Source organism: Dromiciops gliroides, chromosome 3, assembly GCF_019393635.1.
Source record: "Dromiciops gliroides isolate mDroGli1 chromosome 3, mDroGli1.pri, whole genome shotgun sequence".
NCBI lineage: Eukaryota > Metazoa > Chordata > Mammalia > Microbiotheria > Microbiotheriidae > Dromiciops > Dromiciops gliroides.
This window is the reverse complement of record NC_057863.1, coordinates 604,072,869-604,086,932: the sequence shown is the minus strand read 5'-3', so window position 1 is coordinate 604,086,932 and position 14,064 is coordinate 604,072,869. Positions and strand designations below refer to the sequence as shown.

The window sequence follows — 14,064 nt, the reverse complement described above, 5'->3', positions numbered from 1 at the left end:
CAAGTCACTTAACCCCCATTGCCCCGCAAAAAAAAAAAAAAAAAAGAACCGCGGGTAAAGTTTCTTCCCCTCTAAGCCTCAGTTTCCTCCTTTGTCAAATAAGATGACCAGTAAGATCTGTCCCTTTCAAGCTGTAGATCTTGCGCTCTTAGGAGGCTACAAATTGAATGGCGCCTTTAACAGGCCACTCTCTTTGGAGGCCGCCATCTTCCGTACACCACGGCTACACACTGCGCATGCCCTCCCCTTTCCGGTGGAAAAACAAAGCCGACTTGTGCGCATGCTCGCGCTTAGTCACCCGGAGGGAGGTCCGGCCAGCTGCGGCTTCACTAGGATTTCGATCGAGGACCGCGGGCTTTCGGGCCTCGGTGCGTCTGGGTTTCCGGGAAAAGGGCGAGGAGGGGGAGGGAGTTCGGCCCCAGGGCTGTGGGCAGCGGAGTCGATCCCAAGTTCCCCGCGAGCTGGCCTGGTCTTGGAACCCCAACTTCTTCAGCCCTGAGGGGTCGGGATGCGCCAAGCCTCGCGCTTCTTACGGCGCATGCGTGGTTTGTCCTCGGGTATTCTTTAAGAGCCCGGCCCCCCTCGTGGCTGCGGGAGGGAGAAGCTGGTAGGGGCGGCCTGAAAGAGCATCCGTCTGCGGATCGGGGTTCATGCCGGTATCAAGAGCTTTCTGTGTGTAGGAGGGGCTTTTAGGTACTGTAGCTAGAGATGAAAAATAACAACCCTTATTAGAAGGGAAATGACATGAAGACATATTATAATGCAAATTAGAGTGTCATGGAAGCAGAAAAGAGACTCAGACCTAACCCACTAAAGAGAAAGGGATATGAGAAAAACTATAATAAAAGAAATGAGGAAAGACTGAGCATTAGACCTGGAGTCAGGAAAACCTGAGGTCAAATTCTATCTTAGATACTTAGTGTGTGACTCTGGACAAGTCACTGAACCTCCCTGCCTCAGTTTCCTCAGCTGTAAAATGGAGATAATAATAGCACCCTCTCCCAGAGATGTTGTGAAAATCAGATGTGTTATTTGTAAAGCATAAATGCTAGCTATTATTATCACTATGTTATTAATGCAAAAGCAGGTAGTAATAATAACCGGTATTTAACTTTTTAATGTTTACAAAACACTTCCTATGTGATAGCCCTCATAGGTGGGTATGGAGAGTTGTCATTGACTTTTATTCATTTATTTATTTATTTTTTTTATTTTTTTTTTAGTGAGGTATTTGGGGTTAAGTGACTTGCCCAGGGTCACACAGCTAGTAAGTGTTAAGGTCTGAGGCCGGATTTGAACTCACATACTCCCGAATCCAGGGCCGGTGCTCTATCCACTGCGACACCTAGCTGCCCTGTCATTGACTTTTCATAAACAAGGGAACTTAGACTAAGAGAGGTTAGATTATACACCCATGGTGCTAGTAGCTAGTATCAGAGCCACTGTTCAAACACGGGTCCCCTGACTTCAAGCAGAATGTGCTCTATTGTACTATAAAAATACAAATATAGAATGTTTAAATAAATGTGGGAGAACTTCTATAAAGGGATACCTAGAGAAGAAAGCAGGATAGGAACAACATATACACTAATGTAACTTCAAACACATAAAAATGAGAAAAAGTGGAAAAAAAGATGAGGACACAAGACAAGATGTTTCAGTTATTTTGTTAAAAGTGATATATGGGAGCAGCTAGGTGGCACGATAGATAAAGCACCCCCTGGATTCAGGCAGACCTGAGTTCAAATCCAGCCTCAGACACTTGACACTTACTAGCTATGTGACCCTGGCCAAGTCACTTGACCCTCATTGCCCCACCCAAAAAAAGAAAAAGTGATATATGCTTTTTTCTCAAAATGAAGTTTATGGTTTTATGTGTGGTTTAATTTTATTTCTTTTTTATTATTTCGATTACTTAGTTCTTTGCTTTTTTTTTTTAAGAGTGGCTTTGTTTGGTTTGGTTTTGGGGGGGTGGGGCAATGAAGGTCAAGCCTGGCCTTGGCCAGGGTCACATAGCTAGTAAGTGTCAAGTGTCTGAGGCCGCTTTTGAACTCAGGTCCTCCTTTGAACTCAGGTCCTCCTGAGTCCAGGGCCAGTGCTTTATCTACTGCACCACCTAGCTGCCCCGGTTTAATTTTATTCCAATGTTTTTACTTTAAAATTATATAAAATGAGGGAGTTGGGCAAGGTGATCCAAGGTGATCTGTGAGGTCCTATCACTTCTGTAATCCAGTTGTAACGATTGGAATGACGCCACCTGCTGGAGACTTACTGTAGAAGAGTTCTGCCCATGAAGCGAAGGTCTTTGAGGGCAAGACCAGGAGTCAGGAAGTGACTCGGGCTAGTGGGAGGAGGAAGGAAGAGATTGGCGCTCAGTCTCACGCTCTTGCCTGAGGGCTCTGATGGAGAGCGGAGCTAGAAATGTGCTCTCCCTTTAATAGATAGGAATCTAGGCCTTTCTCTCTCTCTTTACCAAATTCTTATTCTCCTTAATAAATGCTTAAAAATCTAACTCTTGCTAAGGCTTATAATTTATTGGCGACCACTCATTAGATATTTTAGACAGTTTAGCTAGAATTTTAGCCCTTAACACAGTGATTCTTCAGTACTATTTGGTGGCCCTGTCCAACAAGTGATTTCCCATCAGTGTACCCCACACTCTCTTGACCATCCCTTCCGAATCAGATTTTCTTTTGTTTCTTATCATCCAGGGAAGCCGACAACATGGAGGCACCTCCAGTCACCATGATGCCAGTAACAGGTGGCACTATTAACATGATGGAGTATCTATTGCAGGGTAAGTCAGCCTGGGAATTAGTTATGTCACTCACTTTGTCCTCTTTTCATAAATTATGATGAACATTTTTGCCAGAAGGTAAGGCAGCTATGGCATGGTTCTAGAGTGGAAACTTGGACTCCAGGTGAAGCTTTGCCTCTGGGTGGTTGTGACCTTAGATGAGCTCTAGAAACTCAAACTCAGAAAGGTTGAATAGCCTCGGGCTCAACGTCCTCTTGACTCATAAGGGGTGATTAGAGTAGATGGTCTCTAAGGGCTCTAAAGTAGTGCTTTTTTTGCCTTTTTTTTTTTTTTTTGGTGAGGCAATTGGGGTAAAGTGACTTGCCCAGGGTCACACAGCTAGTAATTGTTAAGTGTCTGAGGCTGGATTTGAACTCAGGTCCTCCTGAATTCAGGGCCAGTACTCTATCCACTGTGCCACCTAGCTGCCTCCAAAGTAGTGCTTTTTAAAAGTTGTTTTTCTATTTTATAGATGGTTATCTGAAACATAGAAAGCCAGAATGACATTCAGGGTTGAATGGAGCTTCTTAGGATTTCTCATCCTCAGTCGTGCCCCTTCAGTTTTTAGTTTCCTGGTGAAAGTGAAAAATTAGGTTCTGTGATGCTTTCCTTCCCCTTAGGAAGTGTTTTGGATCACAGTCTGGAGAGCCTCATTCATCGACTGCGTGGTCTGTGTGACAACATGGAGCCTGAGACTTTTCTGGACCATGAAATGGTGTTCCTCTTAAAGGGGCAACAAGCTAGCCCTTTTGTTTTAAGGGCCCGGAGATCAATGGACAAGACAGGAGCACCCTGGCATTTGCGCTATCTCGGACAGCCTGAGATGGGGGACAAGAACCGCCATGCCCTAGTACGTAACTGTGTAGACATTGCCACATCAGAGAACCTGACCGATTTCTTGATGGAGATGGGCTTCCGAATGGACCATGAATTTGTTGCCAAGGGCCACTTGTTTCGGAAAGGTATCATGAAAATCATGGTGTACAAGATTTTCCGCATCCTGATACCTGGAAACACTGACAGCACTGAGGCCCTGTCCCTCTCCTATCTTGTGGAGCTAAGTGTTGTGGCACCAGCGGGACAGGACATGGTCTCTGATGACATGAGAAATTTTGCTGAACAACTAAAGCCTTTGGTTCACTTGGAGAAGATAGACCCCAAAAGGCTAATGTGACAAAAAATAGACTGCCTGACGTTGGCATCTGGTGTTTTGCATTGTACAAACTAAGACTCTAAATAAATATCCTTGAGCAACATAAATTGGACTTCTTTACTTCAAGAATAAGGGTTCAGGGGCAGCTAGGTGGTGTAGTGGATAGAGCACTGGCCCTGGAGTCAGGAGGACCTGAGTTCAAATCCGGCCTCAGACACTTAACACTTACTAGCTGTGTGACCCTGGGCAAGTCACTTAACCCCAATTGCCTCACAAAAAAAGAATAAGGGTCCTAGGACCTAAACCGAGCTCTGGAGCTCAAACCTCTTTTTCTGGAGATTTCAGCATAGTTTGCTTGTATCTCTTCATAATGAAAACTCCAGTTAATTTGTGCCATTCACTTAGCTCATTCTTTTACTTAGCAGTGCCAGTTTAAAAAAAATGTTTTTTCAGTTATCAAACCATTATTTTTTTTTCTCCCTCTTCTGGAAATATAAAAGAAAAACAAAACCCTTGTAACGATATTTAGCAGTGCCATTTTGATGGTGTGAGATCTGACCTAAAATGTCATCCGATTTTATTCTGATAACCCTTTTCTGTGAGAACAGGAAAAAGAGGGTGAACAAAAGCAATTTTTTGCAGACAAAGGAAAGCTACTAACTCAGCTTTTCCCCATTAAAATTTTGAGTGAGAGCATCTAAGACCTAGGGCAAAAAAAAAAAAAAAGACCAAAGGCAGTGAGTGCATGTCATATGAAAAAATAACATGGAAAACAGTGGGTCCATAGTTTCTAAATCTCCATCCTATTTCTGCCCTAACCATTGGCAGGTTTGTTACCAACCAAAGAAACATGCAGAAATCTACACTTTGTGTGAGGCCAAAAGCAGGGATAACTCATCGTGTCATTAACGTGAAGAATGTTTATTTTTAATATTTTCTGAATGCTCATTATTTTCAAGTCAGAATCACTTCTGGATATTCCTTCCGCCGACCCCATCTCCCAAATCAAATCTTCCCTTGTTACCAAGGAAATTGATGATGCAAAAACCTCTCCAGGTGACTGCATCTGACAGTCCAATGCCTTACCGCTGAGAGGTGGGCTGTTTGTTTTCTTTTCTCTCCTTCCCAGTTCATTATTATTTTTTTTTATTTATTCAGAGTAACCATCAAATGCCAAAGTGGATAGTCAGTAATTTGCCAACATTCCTGATTCCAAGCTTGTGCTTTGGCCCCTAGCCTTCTATATCTTCTGAGGTTTTTTTGGGTTTTTTGGTGGGTTTTTTTTTTTTGGTGAGGCAATTAGTGTTAAGTGACTTGCCCAGGGTCACACAGCTAGTAAGTGTTAAGTGTCTGAGGCTGGATTTGAACTCAGGTCCTTCTGAATCCAGGGCCAGTGCTCTATCCACTGTGCCACCTAGCTGCCCCATCTTCTGAGTTTTTGATATTCTGAGAAACCCTGCTTCCTGCTCTGTCCCTAGTACCTAGTCTCCTTGGATCCTACCCTGGAGAGAAGAAGCTTCCTGAGGGCAGGGACTGCCTTTTGCCTTTTTGTTTCCCTGGTGCTTAGCATAGTGCCTGGCACCTTGAGGGCACTTAATGATTTATGGATTAGCTCTAGTGGCCCACAATAACAATGATCTTTCCCATCTCAGAACTTAGATTGCACTTAATTTGTTCCACTTTTTTGGCCCTTTTTCATAAAACACCTTATAGATCAAACTTTAAAAAATTTTTTTTGTATTCTGTCTCTCCAGCTCATTGGTCCATTCTTCAGGGACAGGAACTGTTTTATACTCTGCCTTTCTCACAGCCTACCTGGCACTGTACTGTTCACATAGTAGAGGTGTTGATCTCTGTTGAATGAATGCTGAGCTGTAGTCTCAAAGGTAAGCTTTCCTGTCTGAACTGGTTTCAATGAGGTTTTCTCATGAGTCAGATTGAAAGCGTTGTGGCTCAACAAATAGAATATGAGGCAGATTTGGAAAAATTAAGCTCTATTGCCATCCCTGCCACTGAGGTTTTCTTTCACCTTGGACAAATTGCTCAGGTTTTGGTACTCTGATTTCCTTGTCAACCGAGTGAGCCAATCATAACCATCTTGTCCATTATAACTGAAATTAGTTAGAAGTTTCAAACAAGCAATAAAGTGTTTATGAGGAACCATGGGGCCAGATTGGTCACCCTAGCCTGGACACACCCCCTTTCTATACTGGTGACCTTGCAGGAAACTCATCTTCTCCCTTCCTAGTGGAGGAAAGTCAAGTTCAGGAGAGGTGGTTTAACTGGTTGAAATTTTGTTATAGTCACTGAACAGCTCAGGGAAACAAACATCCATCCACCTGTCCTAAAATGCCCAGAGGTAGAATGCAGTGACAGCTGTTTAACAGAGTAGTGGTGAATTGAGATAGACAGGACGTGAATCATCTCCCTGGTGTTTAGTAAGAATAGACTGTAATTGGGGTGTTTGGGTTTTTGGCTTTCTACACAAGTGACCATCAAGTCGATAAGCAGTTAATAAGATTCCACCATGTTCTAAGCCCTACACTGTGCTGAGCACTGGACATGTGAAGGAAGGCAAAAGCCAGTCCCTGCTCTCAAGGAGCTCACATTGTAATGAGGGAGATGACATACACAAACAACTATATACACAAACAAGATATAAACAGCATAAACTGGAAATAATCAACAGAGGGAGGTGTTAGGATTGAGGGGCGTTGGGAAATGCTTTTGGTAGAAGGTGGGACTTGAAGGGTGGAACTTGATGGAAGCTAAATGTCAGGGATGAGGTGAAAGAGAATTCCAAGCCAGGGGAACAGCCAGTGAAAATGCCTGCAATTGGGAGATGGAGTGTCATGTGTGAGGAAGAGCAAAGAGGTCTGTGAAATTGGGTCACAGAGTAAATGGGGGGCAGGTTATGAAGGACATTGAATGAATGCCAAATTTGATTTTATATTTAATCCTGGAGGTGATGGGGGAACCACTGGAGTAGGGGTCTTACATGGTCAGACCTATACTTCAGGAAGATTAATGTGTTAACTGAGTGGAGAATGGATTGTAATAGAGAGAACTTATGGCAGGAAGACCAACCAGCAGGCTATTTCATTAATCCAAGTGTGAGGTGATAAGGTTCTGAACTGGAGTGGTGGAAGTGTCAGAGAAGAGAAAGGAATATATAGAAGAGATGTTATGAAGGTAGAAACGATAGGACTTGACAACTGATTGTCAGGGGTGGAGAGAGTGAGGAATCAAGAATGACACCTGGGGGCAGCTAGATGGCACAGTGGTAAAGCACTGGCCCTGGATTCAGGAGGACTTGAGTTCAGATCTGGCCTCAGACACTTGACACTTACTAGCTGTGTGACCCTGGCCAAGTCACTTAACCCTCATTGCCCTGCAAAAAAAAAAAGAATGACACCTAACTTGTGGGCATGGGTGACAGGACATTGGTACCCTTGACAGTAATAGGGAAGTTAGAAGAAGGGATTGTTTGGGGAGGGAAAATAATGAGTTTGATTTCAGATTCCATTAGTTCAAGAGGGCTCTGCAATTCAAGATATCAAATAGGTAGTTGCAAATGTGAGACTAGAGGTCAGGAGAGAGGTAGTGCTGCATAAATGGATCTGAGAATCATCAGCACAAAGAAGATAATAAGATCCATGGGAACTGATAAGATCACCAGTGAAACAGTAAAGGAGAAGAGAAGAAGGCCCAGCACAGAGCCCTAGGGGACATCTTGAGTTAGTGGGCATGACCTGCGTGAAGAACCAATAAAGGAAACTGAGAAGGAGATAGATAGGAGGAAAACCAGGAGAAAGCAGGGTCACCAAAACCTAGAAAGAAGATAGTATCAAGGAAAAGAAGGTAATTAAGTGTCAGAAACTGCAGAGATCAAGAAGCATCAGGATTGAGAAAAAGTCATTGGACTGGGCAGTTACAAGATCATCCGTAACTTAGGTGAGGACAGTTTCGATTGAATGAGGAGGTCAGAAGCCATTCTGTAGAGAGTTAAAAAGTGGAGGCAGCTTTTGTAAATGGCATTCTCAAGGAACTAACCACAAAAGGGAGAGATAAGGAATTATAGCTGGCAGAGATAGAGGGATCAAGTGAGGGGTTTTGAAGATGAGGGAGAAGAAAAAGAAAAAGAAGAGAGGCGGCTAGGTGGCGCAGTGGATAAAGCACCAGCCCTGGATTTAGGAAAAACTAAGTTCAAATCCGGACTCAGACACTTGACACTTACTAGCTGTGTGACCCCGGGCAAGTCACTTAACCCCCATTGCCCCACAAAAAAAAAAAAAAAAAAGAAGAACATGAGGGAGACATGAGCCTGTTTGTAGGCAGTAAGGAATAAGTCAATAGACAGGGACAGATTGGAAATGAGTAAGAATGATAAAGGGACAATCTTCAGGAGAAGATGAAACAGAATGGTTTTCCCTTGTGAATGGAGAGGAGTTTGCCTTGGTAAGAAGGACCACCTCTTTGTGTGAGACAGGGCAAAGGAAGAGATATTAGAAGACATCTTGGCAATTTGAAATGAAGAGGAGGAGAGAAGAGGGAGCTCTTGCAAATGGCCTCATTTTTTCCGTGAAATATGAGGACAGGTTCTCAACTGGGAGGATGGGAGGAGCTATGAGAAGTCTAAGGAAGGACGAAAAAGTTTAGATAAACCACTGTTGTGAAGGTGTCAATTACTGCCTTATCATGTTGAGGACCTAGTTTGAGATTCTATAACATAAATCATGTAGTGAGCCCAGTCGGCACGGTTTTATGATTTCTCTCCAGCTTCATGCAGCAACACATGCACAGGCAGTGGGCAGTGGGAGTAATCCAAGGCGGAGGCAGGGCAAATTCACTGATAGGGTAAGGGGGCAAGGGACTCAAGAGAATAATACAATACGGAGCTCAACTTGTTCGCCCAGGGTCCAGATGGGGAAGGGAAAAGAGTAGAACTGATGGCCTGGGAAAGAACTAAGGGATTAAAGGTGTTACAGTAAGAATAAAGAATGGGGCATTGTAAAGCAGAAGGAGAGGTGGCATGACAACAGACTGACCAGATAAGGGAATTTCAGAGTTCATGAACACGGAAGTAGTCCATCTGATAGTGATAGCAAGATCATTTCCTTATATGACCATCTTTCTGTGTATCTGATGTGAGGAAGGAAAGTATCTACTATGTGCCACGCACTGTGCTAAGTGCTTTACAATTATTACCTCACTTGATGCTTACAACAACCCTGAGAGGTAGGTGCTATTATTATCCCCATTTTACAGTTAAGAATGCTGAGGCTTACAGAAGTTAATTGAATTGCCCAAAGTCATACAGCAAGTATCTCAGGCTGGATTTGAATTCGGGTCCTGACTCCCAGACCCAGCATTTTAACCATTAAGCAACCTAGGAATAAGTCATGGGAAATGAGTAAGTTGGGGAACTGGAAGGTTAGGGTGTTTAAGATAGTATCAGAGGGGCAGCTAGGTGGTGCAGTGGATAGAGCACCTGCCCTGGATTCAGGAGGACCTGAGTTCAAATCCAGCCTCAGACACTTAACAATTACTAGCTGTGTGACCCTAGGAAAGTCACTTAACCTCAATTGCCTCACCAAAAAAAAAAAAAAAGAAAGAAAGAAAAGAAAGAGAGTATCAATAAGAAGGTTGAAGTCCTTTACTATGAGGGCAGGAATTGGGGAGGAATAACTGTGAATCAGAAACTGAACTCATTGAGGAAAAAAAGGGGAATGTCCTGAAGGTCAGTAGACAATAGCAAGTAGAATTTTGATTGGATGGTCGATATAGATTGAGTGACCCTAAAAGGAGGAGAAGTTACTGAATGATGGTGCCAAAAGGTGAGCTGGAAATCTCAGTGGGGAACAAAGAGTATTCCAGAAGCCCCACCTCCACTACTGAGTTGGTGGGAATGAATGGAAAGTGTAACCTGTGTTAGAAGAGATTTCCAGGGAAGCTTCGTGTTATCAGGGGAGAGCCACAGCTCAGTGAGTGCAAGAAGATAGGAGTGGGAAAGAAAAAGATTGAAGATGAAAGCAAGTCTTGGGACCTAGTTCATTTTCTAGAAAAAAAAAATAGCAAACATCATTCTGAATTTGCTTTATGGGTTACGTAGGACCAGTAGATGGGCTGGTCATGTAATATGAATGTGGGGCAAGAATTAGACAGTATCCATGGAAAGAGATAGAAGATCTCCAGTTCATTGGGAGATTCTCTTTAGAAGATTCATTGAAAAACACAAATTAGAGTTTATGGGATGAGAATGCCTAGAGGGATGGTAAGTCTCCACTGGTGGAGGGAAAGAAAATTCACATTGATGAATTTGTAGATCTATTAAAGGATACTTACTACTGGATCACAGATTTGGAACCCCAAGGGACCTTTAAGGTCATCGAGCCCAAACACTTGAGAAAGATCACTGCATCTGAGAAGTAGCGTGGTATAGTAGATGGGACCGTGGACATGGGATCGGATCAAGAAGACCTGGATTCCAGTCCCTTCTTAGATCTTTATTTGCTTTGTGGTCCTCGCTCACCTTCTCCGTGACTCACTTTTCTCAGATGTCAAATTCGGGAGTTAAACTCAACAGCCTCCTATGTTTCTTTTGGCTCCAAATCTGCAATCTCATTTTATAGATGAGAAACTGAAGCCTAGAGAGCTGAAATGACCCTGTGAAGAAGACACACAAGTAGTGGTGGACAGCAGAACTGAGACCTGAACCCAGACCCTCTTAACTCCAGAGACAAACACACTTTCCACAGCACCACAAGTATTTTCCTTCAAAGCAGTCACTCCAGGAGACATTTTAGAGACAGGGGAGGGGCAGCTGGGTGGTACAGTGGATAAAGCACTGGCCCTGGAGTCAGGAGGACCTGAGTTCAAATCCGGCCTCAAACACTTGACATTTACTAGCTATGTGACCCTGGGCAAGTCACTTAACCCTCATTGCCCTGCCAAAAAAAACCAAATAGAGACAGGGGAGAAAGCATTGTCCTTGGAATCAGAACCACACCGGTTTTCTTGTGGGGAGTGGGAGAAACTGGTCATCTGCTAGTGCCCTATCCCTAGCACACAGTAGGTGCTTAATAAATGTTTATTGAATTGAATTCTGTGAAATGTGTGTTCTGCATAGTAAGCACCTTGGGGAGCTATGTACCTTTTCCAGTGATGCTGCCACTTATCAAAAAGAGACAAAGAACATTTTGGGAGCTCCTTAAGAATGGCTTTCAGAATTGATTGACAACCATTTCCTTCTTAAATATCCACTGTGTGCTAGGCCCTGTGCCAAATGCTGGAGATTCAAAGACAAAAGTGAAACAGTTCTGGAACTCCCATTCTAATGGGAAGACAATAGGCATTCATATACGAATATATACAAGATGAACACAAGGTAATTTTAAGGGGGGGGGCACTAGCAGCTTGGGGGCATGGAATCAAAGTCCAGAAAGTCAAAACCTGAGCCAGGAAGAGTTGAAAGCTGGCAGACTTGGACCCCTCCCCAAAATGGAGGTGCTAGGAGAAACCCACCAGTGGGAAAAGAGGGTCAGTGTGAAAGAGGGATAGTCCAGGGTAAGAAGGGCACAAGGACAGGGGACGGCCAGGTGGCACAGTAGATAGAGCACCAGTCCTGTATTCAGGAGGACCTGAGTTCAAATCTAACCTCAGACACTTGACACTTATTAGCTGTGTGACCCTGGGCAAGTCATTTAACCCCCATTGCCCCAGAAAAAAAAAAAAGGAGGGCACAAGGACAGATGGATGTTCTAGGGTGAGGAGGCCCCAGGTGCTGTGGAGGGAGTTCCTTCCAGCAGGAGTACAAAGGCTTGGAGATGGGAGATGATGTATCTTGTGTGAGTCACAGCACATAAGCTTAGCTGACTACCCCCTCCCAGCCCCCAAGATAATAAAACCTGTTCGCTTATAGTCATGCCTAAATAATCCCCAGCATGATTCATCCAATTGACTTTTCAAGAATCAAATCCACCCTCATAGAGAACAAAGATTTGTCCCCTCTTTTGTTCCCTCTTTTTTGAGGGCCCTCAAAAGAATGGGCGTTCTGCTTCAAAAGCAATTCTAAAGCAGGTGTTTAAAAAAAAAGATTTGAATCTGTACAGTGTCATTGTTGGGGAAAACATGTTTATAGTGGGTGAGATTTGAGTGGGCCCTTGAAGAGTGAATAGGATCTTAAGTAGATTTTTGTTAGAATCAGTAACTTCCTGAAGGCAGAAGTCAAAAATGAAAATAGACTAAGTGGGGAGGCTGGCAAACCTCCTTCCCCAAAGATTTTTAGAAGAGAATTAGCCTTTCTCGCTTCCCGGCCATCTTGGCGGCAGGTCTCTGGCTGAGGGTCCTCCCGCACCGCAGGCAGGAAGATGGTGGCCGCAAAGAAGACGGAAAAGTCGCTGGAGTCCATCAACTCGAGGCTCCAGCTGGTGATGAAAAGCGGCAAATACGTGCTAGGCTACAAACAGACCCTGAAAATGATCAGACAAGGCAAAGCCAAACTGGTCATCTTGGCCAACAACTGCCCAGCCCTGAGGAAATCAGAGATTGGATATTACGCTATGTTGGCCAAAACTGGCGTACATCACTACAGTGGCAACAACACTGAATTGGGTACAGCATGGGGGAAGTACTACAGACTTTGTACACTGGCTATCATTGATCCAGGTGATTCTGATATCATTAGAAGCAGGCCAGAACAGACCAGTGAGAAGTAAACTGTACAAAAGTATTCTTTAATAAACTGGCCAAAGCTTGTTTAAAAAAAAAAAAAAGAAGAAGAGAATTGGACTTGGGGGCAGCCATGTGGTGCAGTGGATAGAGCACCGGCCCTGGAGTCAGGAGGACCTGAGTTCAAATCCGGCCTCAGACACTTGACACTTACTAGCTGTGTGACCCTGGGCAAGTCACTTAACCCTCATTGCCTCACCCCCCCCAAAAAAAAAAGAAAAGAAAAGAAAAGAATTAGACTTGTGGCCAAAGTTCGTATAGTCCTGCTTTGGAAATCTCTTCTCTGTTAGGAAAATGACCAGTAGGCATTTCCTTCCCTGGCTTCCCTCAAGTCCCACATAAAAATCTAACATATACAAAGCCTTCTCTGTTGATTTATTTCCTATTCATCCTGTCTTTAGCTTGTTTACATATTGTCTACCCATTAGATATGAGTTCCTTGAAAGCAGGAAATATTTGGGTTTTTTTTTCCTTTCTTTGAATCCCCTTTATTTTTATTTTTATTTTTTTTGTGGGGCAATGGGGGTTAAGTGACTTGCCTAGGGTCACACAGCTAGTAAGTGTCAAGTATCTAAGGCCAGATTTGAACTCAGGTACTCCTGAATCCAGGGCCAGCACTTTAACCACTGCGCTATCTAGCTGCCCCTGAATCCCCTTTATTTACCATGGCACCTGACACATAGTAGGTGCTTAATAAATGCTTATTGACTGTCTAGGTAAAGAAATACACGGGTAACTATGGCCAAAGAAGAACAAAGCCGATGGAAACTCGCTCATCTGGGGAGGTGAACTTAACAGGAACCTCAAAGCAACAAGCGGCATATTACAAATACCAGGCAGGCACTTCCTCCCCAGAGGTGGATTTCACCTCTCTGCTATATCTAAGCATCTATGACAAGCTATTAGGTGCACATCTGTAATTATTCACAGGAACAGAATGTGTGAGGCAGCACTGATTGATGTGTTGTTTCTTCCAGGTTACTGAAGACAGCAGAACCCTTCCTACGAATCTTTGTACCTTTTGTCATAGCTATTGTTTTTGAGGCACTCAAATCTATTTTTTTTTTCTTGACTAGTATCTACATTTTTACTGATCTGTTTTTGTTTGTTTTTTCTTTAAACGGAGCTAACGGTATTTGTGGGTTATGGGAGGCAGCTGGTGATTTAGTGGATAGAGCACTGGGTCTGGAGTCAGGAAGAGCTGAGATCAAATCCAGCTTCAGATACTTCCTAGCTGCGGAATCCTGGGCAAGTCACTTAACCTCTGATTGCCTGACAAAATGGATCCACTGGAATAGGAAATGGCAAACCACTCCAGTATCTTTGCCAAGAAAACCCCAAATGGGGTCACGAAGGACCATATACAACTGAACAACAAGTGAGT

The 14,064-nt window shown here is 43.6% G+C and overlaps 2 protein-coding genes and 1 long non-coding RNA gene across 3 annotated transcripts; all 3 read left to right on the top strand.

The window, feature by feature from the left end:
- Positions 1–261: 261 nt before the first annotated feature.
- Positions 262–4,057, top strand: MED18 (mediator complex subunit 18). The gene is made up of 3 exons (XM_043995495.1): positions 262–368; positions 2,712–2,797; positions 3,418–4,057. Exons 2-3 carry the CDS (start codon positions 2,725–2,727, stop codon positions 3,969–3,971), a joined length of 627 nt encoding a protein of 208 aa, XP_043851430.1. The 5' UTR covers positions 262–368; positions 2,712–2,724; the 3' UTR covers positions 3,972–4,057.
- Positions 4,058–5,711: 1,654 nt separating this feature from the next.
- Positions 5,712–13,758, top strand: LOC122750241. Its single transcript, XR_006355733.1, has 2 exons — positions 5,712–5,836; positions 13,658–13,758. It is a non-coding gene; the product is annotated as an uncharacterized LOC122750241 (long non-coding RNA).
- On the top strand, positions 12,255–12,667 carry LOC122750240 (60S ribosomal protein L30-like). Its single transcript, XM_043996912.1, has one exon. The coding sequence runs from the start codon at positions 12,320–12,322 to the stop codon at positions 12,665–12,667; it is 348 nt and encodes a 115-aa protein (XP_043852847.1). The 5' UTR covers positions 12,255–12,319.
- Positions 13,759–14,064: the final 306 nt, after the last annotated feature.